This window comes from Canis lupus, chromosome 21, assembly GCF_003254725.2.
Source record: "Canis lupus dingo isolate Sandy chromosome 21, ASM325472v2, whole genome shotgun sequence".
NCBI classification, from domain to species: Eukaryota; Metazoa; Chordata; class Mammalia; order Carnivora; family Canidae; genus Canis; species Canis lupus.
Genome location: NC_064263.1, coordinates 28,840,101 through 28,859,674, shown reverse-complemented (window position 1 = coordinate 28,859,674; position 19,574 = coordinate 28,840,101). Strand labels below are relative to the sequence as shown.

The 19,574-nt window shown below is 37.9% G+C and overlaps 2 protein-coding genes across 2 annotated transcripts; one reads left to right on the top strand and one right to left on the bottom strand.

The window, feature by feature from the left end:
* Window positions 1–3,534: 3,534 nt before the first annotated feature.
* LOC112667512 (olfactory receptor 51I2-like) lies at window positions 3,535–4,572 on the bottom strand. Its single transcript, XM_025459238.3, has one exon. It carries the CDS (start codon window positions 4,570–4,572, stop codon window positions 3,625–3,627), a length of 948 nt encoding a protein of 315 aa, XP_025315023.1. The 3' UTR covers window positions 3,535–3,624.
* Window positions 4,573–16,735: 12,163 nt separating this feature from the next.
* Window positions 16,736–18,891, top strand: LOC112667511 (olfactory receptor 52D1-like). The gene is made up of 2 exons (XM_025459236.3): window positions 16,736–17,737; window positions 18,736–18,891. The coding sequence occupies exon 1, from the start codon at window positions 16,748–16,750 to the stop codon at window positions 17,702–17,704; it is 957 nt and encodes a 318-aa protein (XP_025315021.1). The 5' UTR covers window positions 16,736–16,747; the 3' UTR covers window positions 17,705–17,737; window positions 18,736–18,891.
* Window positions 18,892–19,574: the final 683 nt, after the last annotated feature.

The following is a 19,574-nucleotide window of genomic DNA, read 5'->3' as shown; positions in this document are numbered from 1 at the left end:
TCTCATGGGTCGTGAGATGGAGCTTATGTGGGGCTTCATGATCAGTGGGGAGTCTGATTGAGATTTTCTCCCTCTGCCCCGACTCACTCATGCTCTCACTCTTTCTCTCTAAAATAAATAAATAAATCTTTAAAAAATTAAAAAATAAAAGAATGGGACGAGAAGCCATGTAACTACCTGAGCAGTAGAAATTGCATCATAGGAAGAGAATAAAGAAGCCAAGACCTCCGATGAAATGTATAGGATGACCTGGATAACCAGAGCCCTGTGATGGTGAGAGTGTTGGTGTGATCACAGTCCTCATCAGTAAACTAGGTCACCATCTGAGACTTACCTCCACATTTGCAAGTTACAGATCCAGACAGAGTGATAAATGTTCTATTTAATGGACTGAATAGAAGAAGATGCAAGCAGCAAACATCTGCTGAGCTTCTTTTAAACTAGGAAGATTTCTTTTAAAAAATATTTTATTTATTTATTTGAGAGAGAGAGAGAGAGAATGTATACAAGCAAAGGGAGCAGCAGGCAGAGGGAGAGGGAGAAGCAGGCTTCCCGCTGAGTGAGGAACCCTATTTTGGGCTTGATCCCAGGACTCCTGGATCATGACCTGAACCAATGGCAGACACTTAACCAACTGAGCCACCCAGGCGCCCTTAGACCAAGAAGGTTTCTAAGGTCAAAAGAAGAATACTGAGTATTGTCATTTATAGAATGTAATGTGGAAAACAGCCCAGATGTTCCTAGACAGCTTTTCATAGATACATAAATGAGCCAAATGGTTGCTTCAAATTCCTTTAGACTTAAAGAGGCAAGCAAAGGTATTATTACTGAAAGCATATTGTCCACTTATTAAGGCAATAACCTCATTATAAGGTATATTTGTGATAGAGCCAAGATCATTAAATAGCAACATTGTTTCAAAAAATGCTTCTTTACTCACATGTTAAAGGCCAGGCACAGTGCTAGTATTCTATTGAAATTACTATGGGTATACCTTCTCTACAGTATATAAGGTCTGAGCAGTATAAATATGCAAGGTACATTTCCGGCATGCTTGAAAACTTCAGATATAATTTATTTTTTATTTATTCTGGTAACATCCATAATTCATGTGGTATTTAGACTATGAACAATATGAAAGTCTTCGTATAAAATTGTTCTTTAATAAAATTATGATCTATTTTAGAGTAAAACATTTTAGGATATGACAATTCATTGAAACATAAAGAGATGATTAGTATGTAAACATATACAAATATAATCATTTATTAACTCATTTCTTAACTTCTTTGGGGTATATCTGGTATATTTCAGGTCCTATGTTAGAGATTAAAGAGTATAAACGTGAATAAGACATGGTCCCTGGCCATGAGTTGTTTAGAATCTGGTGGAGGAGACAAACTACCCAACCAAATGGATATTAAAGTACATTCCAAGTACAGTGGAGACATAAAGTGAGTATAGAACAGTGCTACTTAGGGTTCAAGAAAAGTCTTAGACAAAATATTTATTCAGGCTCTGGTTTATACTCATGATGCTTTGAACCTAAACACTGAATTTTGTATTTATTTTTGCTGAGTAAAAATAATATGAGTAAATAAACTATGTGTATTACTATATAATTTTTAGAGCAGTTTAATTTATTCACTCTTAAAAACAAACATAGGGCTTCTAGCTCTACCCAAGACTCAGGACTTAATAAATCAGAGATCAGTGTCCCAGTTTACAGATAAGAAAATTAAGACCGAGAGGTTCAGTTCACTTACTCAAGAAGTCACCTCTCTAGATGGGTTAAGTAACCTTATTGTGGTGATGTTTTCACAATATGTACATGCAGCAAATCATCATATTATAGAACTTGAACTTATACAACATTGTATGTCAATTTCAATTATCTCAATAAAGCTGGAGGAATGAAAAAAAAATAAAGAAAAAGATATCACCTCTAATTTATGCTTCTCTCTATAGGGGGAATTATGTGGTATAGAGGGAGAGGAAATGTTTCCTGACATGAGATTCTGATTTAAGAAAATGTATTAAGGGGTGCCTGAGTGGCTCAGTTGGTTAAGCATTGACTCTTGATTTCAGCTAAGATCCTGATCTCAGGGTTGTGATTTCAAACCTTCAATAGGCTCCACAATGGGCATAGAGTCTACTTAAGAAAAACAAAAAACAAAATGTATTATTAGTTTATAAGTTCATTCATTAATTTATTCACTTATGATTTTCTTCTCTTTTACATTGGTCCTTATTTATTTATCCATTTTTCACTTATTCCTCAACTGTTGCTCTATTATCATCAGACATTATCTGAATGGAGGGCCTATAGTCTGTCTGATGTGGATGGACAGAGTCATTGACAAAGTTGCTGCTTTAAGGAGCTTAGATTCCATGAGGGGAAAGCAAATAGATCTGAAAGAGGGAAAGGTCATAGGAGAGATATAAGCACAGGGGTGTCAAATTCAGTACAGGTAAAAAAAAAATAAAATAAAAAATAATAATAAAAATAAAAAATAAATTTAAAAAATTTAAAAAGATAAAAAAATTCAGTAGAGGTTGACAAAACCAGAGGTTGACAAAACCTACATATTTCAGGATCTCCCATATGCAAAGAACATACCAAGAATCCTAAAGTCTAATACTGACTACTTAAATATTGTAGCTGTTGGGTTAGTCAGGGATCTCCAGAGAAACAGAACCAATAGGATATATATATAAAGGGATTTATTATATTTATTAGAAGGAATTGCTTCTCACAATTATGGAGACCCAGAATTCCAGACCCAAGGGAACTGATGATATAGTTTCAGCCCAGATTTAAAGACCTGAGAACCAGGAAAACCAATGGTATAAGTTTCAGGCCAAGCCTAAGACCAAAAGCAAAAGAAGACTAATGACCTTACTTAGAGACAATCAGAGATTTCTTTCTTTCATACTTGGACTTTTATTCTATTCAGGAATTCAATGGGTTGGATGAGGCCCACCTACATTGAGAAAGGTGATATACCTTACTCAGTTTACCAATTTGAATTCTAATCTCATCCAGAGACATCCTCACAGATACATGCAGAAATAATGTTTAACCAGATATCTAGACACTTTGTGGCCCGGTCAAGTTCATATGTAATATTAACTATCACAGCTGCCAGACTTTAAAACTTGACTTCTCATACAGCATGATGGGGAGAGCTCTGGCTCTTGACAACATCAGAAACTAATCACCTGAGCTAAACTCGTATACCTCTTTGCCCCTGTCTTTTTCAGAATTGTACAGGCCCATAACCAGAAGTCCAAGTATCATGTCACCCAATATCTGGAAGATCATTCCCTGCTCCTCCAGAAAATAATCTCACCCTGTAGTGATATTTGACATTCTTTGGGCTATTCTTGAAAAAAGACCATTTTTCTGTGTCTCAAGGCCATAGAAACAGTTGATTAATAGATAAGATCCAAAGTGGTCCTGGCAGGTGTTGGCCCAATATATCAGACTAAATGATTAATCATTGATTCTATAACTTAAAGTGTGGTGCTAGCTATCTCTGGATTAATTCTCTTCTCCTCTGGTGTCTGAACGGTTATACCTCCAACACCAAATCTTCCAGGGCTTCTAGCTCTACCCAAGACTCAGGACTTAAGCCTAAAGAGCATCTTGAAGAGCCTGCGACGTATCTCCTTTGTCTTGATGGAATAGATAATAGGATTGAGCATGGGAGGCACAAAGAGGTAGAGAATTGACATGAGGATATGGACAGCATGAGGCAGACCAGCACCAAAGCGATGAACAATGGACACACACACCATGAGTACATAGAAGATGAGCACAGCTAGGATGTGGGACACACATGTGTTCAGTGTCTTGATAAGCTCCTCTCGGGAAGCAATGGCAATCACTGATCGTAAGATTAGTACATAAGAGATGAATATGAGTGCAGAGTCCAGGCCAAAGGTGAATAGCACAATGGAAAGTCCATAGTGGCTATTGAGGGAGACATCAGTACATGCCAGCTTAATCATATCCACGTGAAGGCAGTAGGCATGGGAGAGGATATTCTGGGGGTGACAGAAGGGCAGTCTGTGCAGCAGCAGTGGGAAGACAAGGATGAGGGCAAAGCTTCGGAGGACAATACACAGGCCCATTGCCACAATGCAGGCATTAGTGAGCACTGTAGCATAGCGCAGGGGGTTGCAGATGGCCACATAGCGATCGAAGCTCATAGCCAGAAGGATTCCAGACTCTGTCCAAGAGAAGAGATGGATGAAAAACATTTGGGCTAAGCAGGCATTAAAGGAAATCACCCGGGCATGGAAGCAAAGGGCAGCCAGCACAGTTGGCAATGTGGAAAAGGACACTCCCAAGTCATTGATTGAAAGGAGAGACAAGAAGTAATACATGGGCTGGTGCAAGCTCTGCTCCTCCTTAACAATGAGGAGGATCAAAGTGTTTCCCACAATGGAGACAGCATAGAATAGAAAGAGAGGGAAGGATAGCCAGGATTCCATGGACTCCATTCCTGGGAAGCCTGTCAGTATAAAGGTGGGAGCATCAGAGGCATTGATTCCGAAGGCACCCATGAGAAGTTGGGGACAGCCCCTTTTTTTGGAGAAATTACAACTTGTGTCTAAGACTACCGTTGTTCCTAGGGAGGAAAAGGAACACAAAAGTTTATAAATTGTTATTACACATGGATGTTCTTGCTAAAATACACTGGGAGGATGAGAATTAGACCAGGTTTTCTTGGGAGGCAGTTATGTGGCTTGAACTAGATTTCCCTAATCCAATTTCTACCCTGAGGTCTGTACATGGTCTACAGCCCACAATTCAGCTGGGATAGTCCATGCGGGACCCCGGGAAAATCAAAATGTCTCAGGAGGCATTGGAAAATACTAGTAAAGAGCATGGCACCAGAAAATCCTGGGTTTGAACTCCAGTGACATTAGATAAATTTATTTTTTATTATTATTATTTTTTATTTTTTTATTTTTTATTTATTTTTATTTTTATTTTATTTATTTTTTTAAGGATACAACATATTTATATATTATGAGCCAGGCATTGAGTAAATTTCTTTACATAATTGTCCCACTTAATTTTCACAACAATCTTATGTAGTATGTGGTATAATTTTTCCCATTTTACAGAAAAGCAGAAGTTAAGCAATTTGCCCTGGATCAGACAAAGAGCTGAGTTAAATTCAAGTTCTGAATTCTGATGCTTTCCCACTGCACAAGCCTGGGTCTCCTCTGCTGAAGAAGCCCTGACTTACAAGGTCTGTGAGGGCTGAAGATTTTTTTTTAATAAATTTATTTTTTTATTGGTGTTCAATTTGCCAGCATATAGAATAACACTCAGTGCTCATCCTGTCAAGTGCCCACCTCAGTGCTCGTCACCCTGTCACCTCCACCCCCCGCCCACCTCCCCTTCCACCACCCCTAGTTCGTTTCCCAGAGTTAGGAGTCTTTCATGTTCTGTCTCCTTTTCTGATATTTCCCACTTATTTTTTCTCCTTTCCCCTTTATTCCCTTTCACTATTTTTTATATTCCCCAAATGAATGAGACCATATAATGTTTGTCCATTTTTTTTTTTAGATAAATTTCTTAAACTCTATTCCCTGTTTCTTTACTTTTAAGACAGGGATAAAAGAGAACTGCTCTATGGGTATGGAGACATGCATACGTAAGATAGAAAGAGAGAAACAAAGAGAGGACAAGACAGCGAGAACTTGGACTTGGAACAGGTCCTGCCCACTGTAAGCATTATAGAAGCACTGACATTATTGTTATTATTTTAAAAGCATGTTTAGATGGAAGATAAATATTATATTGTGCTTTCCAAAAGCACAAAAGTTATTGAGTATATTCATAATAAACTTAAATATGTATTTTTAAACATTTGTTACCACAGAATAGATTGTGGTATGGACAAGCAGAAGTAACTTGCAAAAGTTTGAGAATTATTGAGAGAAAAATTATAACACTGAAAACATTCTATGCATTACCTTATTTTTTTTCTTTGTGTTGTTAAGGAATAACATTTTTTATTTCCATAACAGACCCTTGTTTTTCAACTCAGAGTGTGTTAAAGTTCAATAGGAGTAGACAATTAGAAAAACTGCCTTACACCAGCCCAGATGAGGTTGTGAGGAGGGGTGATAAATGAGTAATCTATGCATTTGCCATTCCTTGCGCTGTGGAATTTCAGAATCAACCATTTGGGGAGGGAGCTACATTTAGGAATATTTCATAATGCCCAAAACCCTTTGCATACTCTCTGATAGGGGGCTATACCTATTAGCTTTGGAATTTAGGCATTAGAGGCCCTCTACTTCTCATGGCTAGTTCCTAATACTTGAATGGAATTACTCACCACTGAGTAACTTATTATTTTATGTCCCTTTGGCTAAGGGGACTTTCTTTCTCTCTGCCATAAAGCCAGCAATACATCAATGAACAATCAGATTAGAGATACATGAGTCAGTCTCTTCTTGAGAACTCACCACTAGATTTCATTCCATCACGTCACATGTTCCACTCTAAGGAAGTCTAAAATTGTCTTAATTGTAAAAGCCTGGTGCTGCAGAAGGTCAGTTTCAGTATATCCTTCCTGTCCTACTTAGAGATGTTAGAGTTCAATTGAATGTCCTACTCTGTTCCTTATTTTCTGTGTTCATGCAAAGCAGAAGGTGGACCAGAAGATGAAGAGAGACATGATAAAGAGACAAAGAGAGAAGAATGGAAAGGCAGGGAAGAGATAGAGAGCAGGAAAGAGATAGAGATAAGGAGATAAAGAATATAGAGGAAATACTATGGAAATAGGAGAGTCAAGGGAGGGGAAAGGGAATTCCAGACCAGAGAATGAACTTTAGGAAGATAGTAATTAGAACATTATACATGGAGAGGAAGAAAGAAGACAAATAAGGCCAAGAACACTTCTTGAGAATATTGAGAACATCATATGCCAAATGCTCCACAAGGATGGGCTGTGTTTTCCCCAAGCTAGGCCAAGGCTGCCAAAGACCCTATACATACCACATTTCATGGGAGCTGCCTGTCAGGCTCTGAGCAGTAAAGTGGCTATGGTAAGCCATTAATTATCCTCCCGCCAAGCCCTGCTGGGAATAGATTATTCATGGTTGGATCCCGGTGGACACTCCTTACTGTCTGTTCCCATGGTTGATTCAGATCTGCTTGCCAAAGCCAAGGGAATAGCTCCTCTCCTCCCAGCTGAGCAGGGCTTACCTGCCCCGACACCGTGTCTTCATGGCTTCTGAGATCCTCTTAAGGGCATTCTAAGGTAGCTCTAGTAGATAAAGGGTGTGAGCGCCAGGGAGCCCAGTGTTAGTAAATGGTATGCTAAGAATATAGCTCATTCATCCTGATCTTCAGCCCCAAGATTTCTTTTTTCCACACCAAGTCCCCACTCCAGGGCTCTCTTCTTAGGGGACTTTGGAAGCCAGAATGCATGGCTGGCTTGGGTCATAGGTGATAGAAATCCAATAATCATCATCAGTGATACTGGGTGTTTGCAACGGTCCTTACACTCCATCAAGAACTTTATTAGATTTGTCTATTTCTATTCTAATAGCCACATTTAGAAAGAAATATCCAGGAGCACCTGGGTGGCTCACTGGTTGAGCATCTTCCTTCAGCTCAGGCTGCCTTGATCCCAGGGTCCTGGGATTGAGTCCTGTATCAAGGCTCCCCATGAGGAACCTGCTCCTCCCTTTGCCTATATCTCTGCCTCTCTTTGTGACTCTTATGAAAGAATAAATAAAATCTTAAGAAATAATGTCCACTTTCCATTTTACAGATGAGAAAAATGAGTGCCCAACGAGATAAATTAGGTCCAAACTTACAATACCACTGAGTGGCAGGGCTGCATCCAAACATAGACTGTTCCTTTATTAACTTAACATTTTCAGAAAACTTAGTAGAATTTTTCATCTAGCAATGACCCTGGAACATGCATCATCTACCTGTTAATCACTACCATTTTAATCTCCCCCCTGCCCCTTATCCTTTCTTTCATATTTGGTTGTCTTGTCTTTGCCTTTCTCTGTGCAATCTACCTCAAAAATAACTAGAGAAAACAGAAGAAGAAAAAGGATAAAATAAATTAAAACTGTTCTCTCTCATCCTATGACTGTAAACATCTGGCCTTCCCATAAGGCCACCAATGAATATCTGGGAGACAAACCTGACCCCTTCCTCAGTACCCCTAATCAAACCCAGGGCTTACATCTCCTTTATGTATGGTGTCACATCTATGGTGTTGCAAAAGCAGCTGCATCCCAGGCAGTGGAACTTTTAAGTTTCAAAGATGATGTGATTCTATAATTTCCTTTTTACAATTTTGCCATTACCATATAATTCACACTCCATAAAATTCATTTTTTAAGTGTACAAGTCAGTGATCTTTAGTGTATTTGCAAAGTTGTGCAGTCATCACAAATATCTAAGCACAGAACATTTTCATCACTCTAAAAAGAAGTTTCATTACTACTAGCAGTGACTCCCCCTTCTCATTTAACCTAGCCTCCTGGCAACAGCTCGTCCACTTTCTGTTGTTTTGGGCTTAACTATTTCGAACACTTCAACTAAATGTAATAAAATGTGCTGCTGATTGCATTTGGCTTTTTTCACTTAGCATGTTTTCAAGGTTCGTTATGTATCAGTGCTTCATTTCTGATATAATTTTCCATTGTATACACAGACCACATTTTGTCTATTAGTTATTTGATGGGTATTTGGATTATTCTAATTTTGGGGCTACAAATAATGCTTCTTTGAATGTTAATTGTATAAGCTTTTATGTGAAAATACGTCCTCAGTTCTTTAGAGTATTTACTACCCAAAAGTAAAATTACCCAGTCATCTGGTAGCTTTATGTTCAACTGCTTGAAGAAAAGCCAAATGGTTTTCCAAAGTGGCTTCATCAATTTACATTTCACCAGCAATGTTTGAGGATTCTGATTACTCCACATCTTTGCTAACATTTCTTATTTTCTGTTTTTTTTTTTTTAAATCTTGTTTTGTTTTCCTAATATGTGTGCAATGTTATCTCATAGTGGTCTTGGTTTGCATTTCCCAAATGACTGATGAAGCTGAATGTGTTTTCATGTGCTTAATGCCTCTTTGTATGTCTGTTTCTGCAGAAATGTCTATTCAAATCATTTTCCCATTTTTAAATTGGTTCATTTGACTTTTGGTTGTTGAGCTGTAAGAGATCTTTATATATTTTGGACAGGAAGATATTGTCAGATATATGATTGCAAATATCTTCTTCCATTTTGTGGGTTGTCTTTACAGTTTTATGACACTGTCTTTAGCACAGAAAGTTTGTGTTTTATTAAGTCCAATTTATCTATTTTTCTTTGGCTGCTTGTGCTTTTGGTATTATACCAAAACAACCAGTGTCTAATACACTAATAGTTTTCCTCTAATGGTGTTATAGTTTTACGCTTTACCCTTTATATTTTTAAATCTATTTTGAGTTAATTTTTGTATACAGGTTGAGAGGAGGATCCAACTTCTGCCTCTTTCATGTGGATATCCAATTATCCTAACAACATTTGTTGAAAATATTATTATTACCCATTAAACAGTCTTAGTACCACTGTTAAAAATCCACTGATCATATATATTATAATATATATATGAGTTTACATATATATATGAGTTTACTTGTGAAATGTTAATTCTTTTCCATTATCCTATATGTTTACCCCTTACATCAGTACCATCCTGTCTCAATTAATCTAGATTTGTAATAGAGAGAGTAGACAGCATGGGAATCTGAGGTACTGTTTCCAGTCAGTAGCAGAATTTTGGAGAAAGCTCAGGCGTGGACAATAAGAACCAAAAAGAGTTTTCTGATTTCACTAGGAACGATAGGCAAAGGCCCACTATTTTCTAGTCCTGCTTCCTTATTAAGGGCACTGACATTATCAGCTGTGGCCTGAACATTTCTAGGCATCATTAATTATTTTACCTAAACTATGTTGTCCAATTAGTTGTCGCATCTTGTAACATTCCTTCAAATTGTTTTGGCATATCATCAATACCATATCTGCCTTAAAGTAGACCTTCAACATCTGAATTACTAAGAGACTACTTATTGGCCCCTGCACAAAAATCTGCCACCACCCAGTCATTCCGTCCCTCTATCAACAGAGTGATTTTTAAAAACCAAATCTTCCTGCTTAATTTCTTCAAAACAGACAGTTCTCCCTTATTTTAAAAGCTAAATAATGACAGAGGTATGTATAATTCTTTAGGTATTCTATCTACTTCTCATGACCTATTAACTTTTAACCTGGAACATCTAATTCCTTCTAGTCCTCAAATCTTATAAGGGGAAGTGCAACCTTCTACAGTTTAGGGAAAGTGGATACACTGTGACCTACTAATGGACATGCTCAGGGGCCACCACCTCTTCTCATTGTCTCTTCATTCTTGTTCTTCATTAAGTACATAATGGACTATATTTTATTAATGTCACACTGCAAAACTATGCTTGGAAAGTCACCACTGACCTCAACACTACTAAATACAATAGACTCTCAGTCCAGAGACAGATACAATTGACTTTACTTCTTTCTTGATTTTTTTTTTCTCCTTTCTTGGACCAATGATGGCACTCTTTCTAGGTCCTCCTCATATCTTGATCCTCATATCAGTTTCCTTTACAAATGGCTCTCCCTCTGTTGTCTCCTATTAACACTACCCATCGTTCTTTTCTAAGCTAGCTTCAGTTTTGACTCTATATACTCTCTCTGAATGACCATGGAAAACCAACCAGATTTTCGCTATCTTTGAAACACATTAATCAAATAATCTGTATATTCTGCTCTAATTTATTTCTTTTCCAAATGACTACCTGGCATGTTTATTTGACTGTGTCATGGGAATTTTAAAATCAAAATGCCCAAAATATGAATATAAATTTTTTTCTCCATAGATTCCTCTTCTCAGTGCATAACATGAATTTGATAGCTAAGCCAGAAACCTAACTATCATTCCACACTATCATCCTTTCTCTCATGCATTCTTTGCATCTAAGAAGTCACTAAATTCTAAACATCTGTTTAGTACAAATAGTGCAGCAAGCTCTAAGAGAGCAGTAGGTATTTGAAATGGCAGTTAAGAGGAATGACATAGAAAATTAACTTTATTGAAATGGCAGTTAAAAGGAATAACATAGAAAATTAACTTTGTCAAATAAAATAATTGCTTGGTAAAGCTAAAGTATGAAGCTGTAAATTTACATTGTATTAACCTGTGGATATTTGTGATTTTTTTTCTCTAGAGTATCAAGCCATCTTAGAGCTAACATCAGAAAAGCTAGGTGACAAGAATGGTTCAGGACAGATACCACCAAGGAGCTTGATGATGGAAGAACAAATCCTAAGTTGCCATAAAAACCATATCTGATAGAAAGAAATTTGAAAAAAGAGAAATAGAGAGATCAGTTTTTATGATATTAATTTTAACTATGTTAGTATTATGATTATAAACTTAGCCATAAAAATTCAGTCATGTGAGAAAAAAATTTAATTCAATTTCATGCATTCTCCTGTTCTTTTTTGGTGCATTACCCCTCCTATAAACAACAATTAGAGGGGTAATTTCAATAACTGATTCAGGGCAAACCACTTTATTAATTACATCACCACATAACACCTAGAGTTTTCTTTCCTTGTGTTACACATATTTATTTTAAGAATAACATGTGGCTTTAAATTGCATTATTTTGGCAGTATCTGGAAGTTCTAAAATTGAATATATTGTTGAGCTCTGCCAATGGGAGCCATTAGATGTAGACAGGAGGTCAGAAGAAGGAATTTACTTTTCCTGTTAGCTTTCTGCTCCTGTCATTGTCACTCAAGCAACTGTCTTATCCTTAGCAACAGCAGTTGATTCTGACAAAAGCAACTGGTTCCACTCTGTTTGTTTTGTTTTTTTCTTTTCCCACACTTACCTCCAAATAGTCTTGTCATATAATTCACATTTACCAGCTCCAGCTCTCAGTGGTCCATTCTTGAAAGTCTGGGCCCTAGCTCTGTGGGCACTCTCCTTTAAGCTTCTATAACCAGAATCTCCTTTTTCACACCAGAAATTAATTCCAGCACTTACTGAATCTCTATGAAGGCAGTGTGCCAGGGTATTCAAACTCCTTCCACTCATAGCTATTGGTATAAAAACAAAGGTTCCCAGAACTTAGTTTTATAAAAATTAACTAAGGGTGAACCTTGTCTCATATCATCGATATTGATTTTTTAATATATAAATTCACTGAAGGAAAAATAAGAAAACCCACATAAATTCTATTAAAAGCTTTATATTAAAAATAGGCTTATGTTCAATAATTTATGAAATTAAAGGTTTTTTATATTGTTTGTATTAATGTGTACTTAAAATAATTGTTATTGTAGAACATCTTAGTACTCAGAGCCTAATGATTAAAAAAAATAAAGAATTCATTTGCATACAAATTTTCATTGCAAACACTGAAAGAAGAGTGATCATCACAAGATATTTAAGCGCAGAAATTAATATGTAGGAGAATGGACCAACTTCAGGAAGACAAAGCAACAATGTTAAATTTATGACTTTTTTTTTTTTGGAGTTCGATTTGCCAACATATAGCATAACACCCAGGGCTCATCCCATCAAGTGCCCCCCTCAGTGCCCGTCACCCAGTCACCCCCACCCCCCACCCACCTCCCTTTCCACCACCCCTTGTTCGTTTCCCAGAGTTAAGAGTTTCTCATGTTCTGTCACCCTCTCTGATATTTCCCACGGATTTTCACTCCTTTCCCCTTTATTCCCTTTCACTATTTTTTATATTCCCCTAATGAATGAGGGGAATATAACGTATGTCCTTCTCCGATTGACTTATTTCACTCAGCATAATACCCTCCAGTTCTATCCATGTTGAAGCAAATGATGGGTATTTGTCGTTTCTAATGGCTGAGGAATATTCCATTGTATACATAAACCACATCTTCTTTATCCATTCATCTTTTGATGGACACTGAGGCTCCTTCCACAGGTTGGCTATTGTGGACATTGCTGCTAGAAACATCGGGGTGTAGGTGTCCCGGTGTTTCACTGCATCTGTATCTTTGGGGTAAATCCCCAGCAGTGCATTGCTGGATCGTAGGGCAGGTCTATTTTTAACTCTTTGAGGAACCTCCACACAGTTTTCCAGAGTGGCTGCACCAGTTCACATTCCCACCAACAGTGCAAGAGCGTTCCCCTTTATCCACATCCTCTCCAACATTTGTTGCTTCCTGCCTTGTTAATTTTCCCCATTCTTACTGGTGTGAGGGACCTCATTATGGTTTTGATTTGTATTTCCCTGATGTTAAGTGATGCAGAGCATTTTCTCATGTGCTTGTTGGCTATGTCTATGTCTTCCTCTGTGAGGTTTCTGTTCATGTCTTTTGCCCATTTCATGATTGGATTGTTTTTTTCTTTGGTGTTGAGTTTAATAAGTTCTTTATAGATCTTGGATACTAGCCCTTTCTCTGACAGGTCATTTGCAAATATCTTCTCCCATCTGTAGGTTGTCTTTTAGTTTTGTTGACTGTTTCTTATGCTGTGCAAAAGCTTCTTATCTTGATGAAGTCCCAATAATTCATTTTACTTTTGTTTCTCTTGCCTTCATGGATGTATCTTGCAAGAAGTTGCTGTGGCCAAGTTCAAGCGTTCAACTCTTGATTTTAGCTCAGATTATGATCAACTCTTGATCACAATCTCATGGTCCTGAGACTGAGCCCCATATGGGCTCCATGTTCAGCACAGAGTCTGCTTTGGATTCTCTGTTTCTCCCTCTGCCCCACTGCCTCCTCCCACTCTTACTCTCTCTCTAAAAAGCAAAAAATTATGAGAGCTATGGAAACCTTGTTCATTTATTTTTAAATGGATAATAAATGAGAGGCAGAAAATTTCAAGTCTGTTTACATTCCATAGGATACACTTAAAAGGCTGATGTATTTTTATCTTAAAAATATCAGTATTCATACTATACTGTATGTTATATCTTTTTCTAATATTTAAATATTAAATGACAATTTTTAGATGTCAACATTTTTGAAGAAGTATATACTATTTCAAAAATTTTTGGAAAGTACGTAGGCAAAAAAGTTTGAAGACCACTGGTTTGTATTTACATGAGAGAAGGTGTGCCTAGGTGGCTCTGTAGATTGAGATCTTACCTCTTGGTTTCAGTTCAGGACATAATCTTGGGGTGGTGAGATTGAGCTCCATATGGGGCTCCTTGATCAGCATGGGGTCTGCTTGAGATTCTCCCTCTCCCTCTGCCCTTCCCTGACTGTCTTGTGTGTGCTCACTCTCTTTCTTTTTTTCTCTCAAATAAATACATCTTTAAAAAGAGAGAGAAGACAAGCATGAATAAAGGAAAAGAGTACGGCACTCAGAAGGCTTTGATGCAAACCATGGTGTCAAGTCTCGATAGATGGGTAATGTCATAGAATCTGAGTGCATCTGGCTAGAGAACTGATGGCTTCACTCCTAAGATGAGCTCTGTGGGTGTGAAATCTGCAGAGTAGCATAATGCCTGTGCTCAGAAGAGTCCTGTGTTAGATTTAGTATACTGCTGCCATGTTCCTAAAATTCTTACTAACTTATTTTTGAACTTATGAAGTCTAATGAGACAATGGAGCCTAAGCCTCTCCACCACCATTTCTTACCACCATATTTATATATATGGCATTCACGATGCCATGTGTACACAAAATACCATGGACCACTACACATGGAAATTCAGAGACGTATCACAATTAAGAGTGAAAACAGAGAAAAAGAAGAAAAGGGAAGGAAAGGGAAAGTAAGAAGGGAAACATAAAACTTACTACATTTTATTTCAACTTTCCTTAAAATTCCCTATGGTAAATGTTCTTTCGTCATTTCTTTCTCTTCCTTCAACCTCTCCTTATTATCTCCCTAAGAATGAGCACCGTGAATCAAATCTCTAGAGAAAATAGCCTTGGGTTTTTATAATCAAGCATCAGAGAGAGAGTCAACAAGTAACCTCGCCTACAAAATCCCTTGATCAGAAAAGGCTGGAACTCAGAACTAAGCTGAAGATACTCAGTGAGCTCACAAAACTGAGGGCAGATTGGACTTTTGAACTCAGATTCCACACTCAGCCCCCATCATCCCCCAAATCACATCCATACACCCTGCACAAGAATACAGCTTTCACATCCCCAAAAAGAAAAACCACTGCATTCAGGCATATATCACCTGCACCAACTGTTTCTCTACCACATACTCTCCCGCACAGCCCCACATTCACATGTGACACCCATCACAGAGCTCCAGCCTCAGCATGCTCAATCTGTGAACACATGTCACTGGAAACAGGTATGTTTTTGAAATATTACAGAAAAAAATATGTGAAAAGAAAGAACTCAGAGTTCAATTATTAAAGCCTAGGTCTCCAAGGCATGATAGTTACCAAGAGCCAAGGCTGAGTGGGATGAATTTGGAAGGATGCCCACATTCCACCCAGAGTGTTGCTCCAGTTCAATGTCATTTTCCTATTGTTTCCCTGAAAAACAACCTTATTTGTACCTAGGCTTTCTGGTATCTTCAGAGTGGCAGAGTATCTCACAAAGTAGTAGCTTCCTTACAGTAATCTTTGGTAATCTTCCTTTACTGGCAAGAATAGGCTGGAAAGGGAGGACAGAAGAAGGTAATAGTGACTCCAGCTCTCTACCCCACCACCCATCCTTTTTTTCCTCCAGTGGCTGGGGCCATCAGTGAAAGTCCCCTGGAAAATAGGAGCAGCTTTCACTAGTATCTGTCTCTTTGAAGTCCAGATAATGAGTAAAGTGATTGCATTAGATACTGATATTGGGATATCTGGCAAGGAAAAGATAGGAATTCAAGTATTGGCCATATAAGTGAGGCTAAGTAAGGTGAAAACACCAAACTTTGAATCGGGACACTTAAGATGTAATTTCAAATCTGACAGTAACATACTTAGTGATCTGGAGTGCATTAGTTTATTTCTCTAAACTTGGACTTCCCCCTGGTAAAACAGAGGTAGAATAATTATAACACTCTATATCATTCCAATATGTGGATACAGGAAAAAGAGCTTGCACAAATGGGGAAGATGTTATTTTTGGTGTCCAAACATTTTAATCCCATATACTTAACTCTTTTTTTTTTTTTTTTTTTTTTTTTTGCCCACAAAAAATTGTGTGAGAGAAGGAGGCCGGGTGCTGTCATTTCCAACTTATAAATGAGAAAAGTGAGTCTCAAAAACATTGTAGAACTTATCTAATGCTATATAGTGAATAGGTTGAGAAGCTGTGACTTGGATTCCAGATTCATTGTGCTTCATAAATGGAGACTGCCCAGGAGGGAAAATATTTTTCTCAAGAATCTGCAACATTTTTGTGACAGATTAGGACTAAAAGTTAGGAGTCCAGGTATCCTACAAAGGATTCTGTTAGGTATGCTTGGGGCTTGGAATGTGGAATCAAAACATTAATTTTGAGAATAGAAAATAGATGGAAAAATGGATTATATATGATACAGTATTCTAAGATTGAGAACAAGTTACAAACAATGTATGTTTTTCTCCGTCTAAAAAAAGATTGTTTCACAGAAAGGCCATTTTATATTAATGAACCAAGGACCTGATGTTACAGGGCAATCATACCATGACTCCACCACCTCTTGAATAGAACCCTTTACTCACCAAGCAGAATGTCAACCTCTAACCTCAGTGATGACAGTCTTCCAGCCATCATGTTCCTGACGGGAATCCCAGGGCTGGAGTGGGCTCATGCCTGGATTGCCATCCCCTTCTGTGCCATGTATCTGGTAGCACTGGCTGGGAATGCTGCCCTCATCCTGGTCATTGTGACAGACAGTGCTCTTCATGCACCCATGTACCTCTTCCTGTGCCTTCTCTCACTCACTGACTTGGCTCTCAGCTCCACCACCGTGCCGAAGACATTAGCAATTTTGTGGCTCCATGCTGGAGAAATTTCCTTTGGTGGATGCCTGGCCCAGATGTTTTGTGTCCATTCTATCTATGCTCTGGAGTCCTCAGTTCTTCTGGCCATGGCCTTTGATCGCTATGTGGCTATTTGCAACCCACTGAGATATATGATCATCCTCAACCGTAGCATCATAGGCAGAATTGGCCTTACTGGCATACTCCGTAGTATCGCTGTTGTCTCCCCGTTCATTTTCTTGCTGAGGCGACTGCCTTACTGTGGTCACCATGTCATGGCACATACATATTGTGAGCACATGGGCATTGCTCGCCTGGCCTGTGGCAACATCACTGTCAATATTGTCTATGGGCTGACTGTGGCCCTGCTAGCTGTGGGTCTGGATTCCATCCTCATTGCCATTTCCTATGGCTTTATCCTCCACGCTGTCTTCCGCCTTCCATCTCAAGATGCCAGGCACAAGGCTCTGAGTACCTGTGGCTCCCACCTCGGGGTCATCCTGGTCTTCTACATTCCTGCCTTCTTCTCCTTCCTCACCCATCGTTTTGGCCAGCACCGAGTTCCCAAGAATGTGCACATCTTTCTGGCGAACCTCTATGTGCTGGTGCCTCCTGTGCTCAATCCAATCATCTATGGGGCTAGGACCAAGGAGATTCGGAGTCGGCTTCTGAGACTGCTTCACTTGGGGAAGGTCTCAGTGTGAGTTCCAAGTAGCACTTGGAAATGATAAAGAAAGGTAAATGAGCAAGATAATTGCCTAGAAGCTTTTACATGGATGTAACCCTATAATGTAGACAGGAAAGGAAGCACTGAAAGAGAAATGGCCAGGCAAATTGGTTATGTTGAATATGATGATGAATGTGCTGCATGAATAATTCTAAGTTGCTTGGAAAAAGATTATTATTTTTTTTCTGTCATCTCAGTAAGTACAATATTTAGCCAAGAAGAAAGGCATTCCTGTCTGGATTTCACATTGAATCTCATGTTGGAAATATTCTACTGGGACATGAAACAAACAAAGAGAACATTTGGAGTGCATTTGAATGAACTCCAAGGCTTTGTGCCATGTTTAAGAGCACAAGAACAGAAGTGGTATAAACAGATTGCCTAGGTTTGAACACTGGCTTCTCCACTCACTAGGTTTATCTTTCAAGCATGTAGCAAAATCTTTGTATGCCTATTTTGGTCAAGTGTAAATGAGAATAATAATATCTAACTCTGGAGTTTGTGGTGAGTATAAAATTACTTATTGAGTGTATGTAGAAAATTTAGAACAGTGTCTAAAGCATAAAATGCTCAAGAAATGAATGTAAGATGTAAAAGTTACATAACCTCTCAAAACATTATTTTAGGTTCATAACTCATCTAAGAGCAATTTTGTATTATCTCATCTCACATAATTTTTGTTATTCTATTATATAAGTGCTGCATAAAGTTAGGCTTTGCTTGGTATATGATTAGCACTCAGTAAAACCATATTTTCCTCCATTCCTATCCACTCCTCTGATTGTGAGGTTTATTTCCTTTTGTCATAAATGTATCCCTTACTAAGGATTTATAGAAGAATGATCAGAGTTCTACTGCCTTTCTAAATAGTCACTTGTTGACTTCAGTGACTAAGTGTACTTTTAAGTTTATCGCACTTTAAAATTGTTGAGCTTCTGTAAATTAATATTTTCATCAAAGTCAGAGATAGATTTATTTATTTATTTATTTATTTATTTATTTATTTAGAAGAGAGAGAGCACATGAGTGAGAGGGGCAGAGGGAGAAGGAATCTGAAGCAGACTGCACTGAGTGCAGAGACCTACATAGGGCTCAATCTCATGACCCAAAGATCAGGACCTGCGCCAAAACCAGGATTTTGATGCTTAACCAACCAACGAACAATAAATTCAGAGAGTTTTGAATGTTAATTCTTCAAGTGTTCCTTCTTTCTCTTCCTCTCTCTCCTTCCCCTCTGCTCCTTCTCAGACTTTCATACATATATATATTGGCCTTCCTGATGATGTATCACAAGTCTCCGAGGCTCTGTTCAATTTCTTTTTCTTTTAGTTACTCATACTGAATAATCTCATTATTTTTCTTTTAGTTACTCATACTGAATAATCTCCATTGACCAATCTTCACATTTGCTGTTTCTCTCTTCTGTATAGTCAAATGTACTATTGAGACCTTACAGTAAATTTTTATTTCAATTATTGTACTTTTTAAGCCCCTAATTTGTATATAATTTTTTAAAAATAATTTCTATTTCTTAATTAATATTATCATTATCACAGTTTCCTTTAGTTCTCTGAGCATATTTAAAATAGTTGATTTAAAGTCATGGTTTAGCAAATCCAATGTTTTGACTTCCTCAAGGACAGTTCCTCTTGGTAATTTTTTTCCTGTGTGTGGGCCATAATTTTTTGTTTCTTTTGACATCCCATAACCTGTTGAAAACTGAACATTTTATTTATTTATTTATTTGTAAATATTTTATTTATTTATTTGAGAGAGAGAGAGAAAGCACACCCACAAGTGGGGGAGGGAGCAGAAGTGGGTGGCAAGGGAGAAGCAAGCTACCCACT

Coding starts and splice junctions, on each gene's coding strand:
- LOC112667512 (XM_025459238.3), bottom strand. CDS start 4,572: ATGGGTGCCTTCGGAATCAATGCCTCTGATGCTCCCACCTTTATACTG.
- LOC112667511 (XM_025459236.3), top strand. CDS start 16,748: ATGTCAACCTCTAACCTCAGTGATGACAGTCTTCCAGCCATCATGTTC.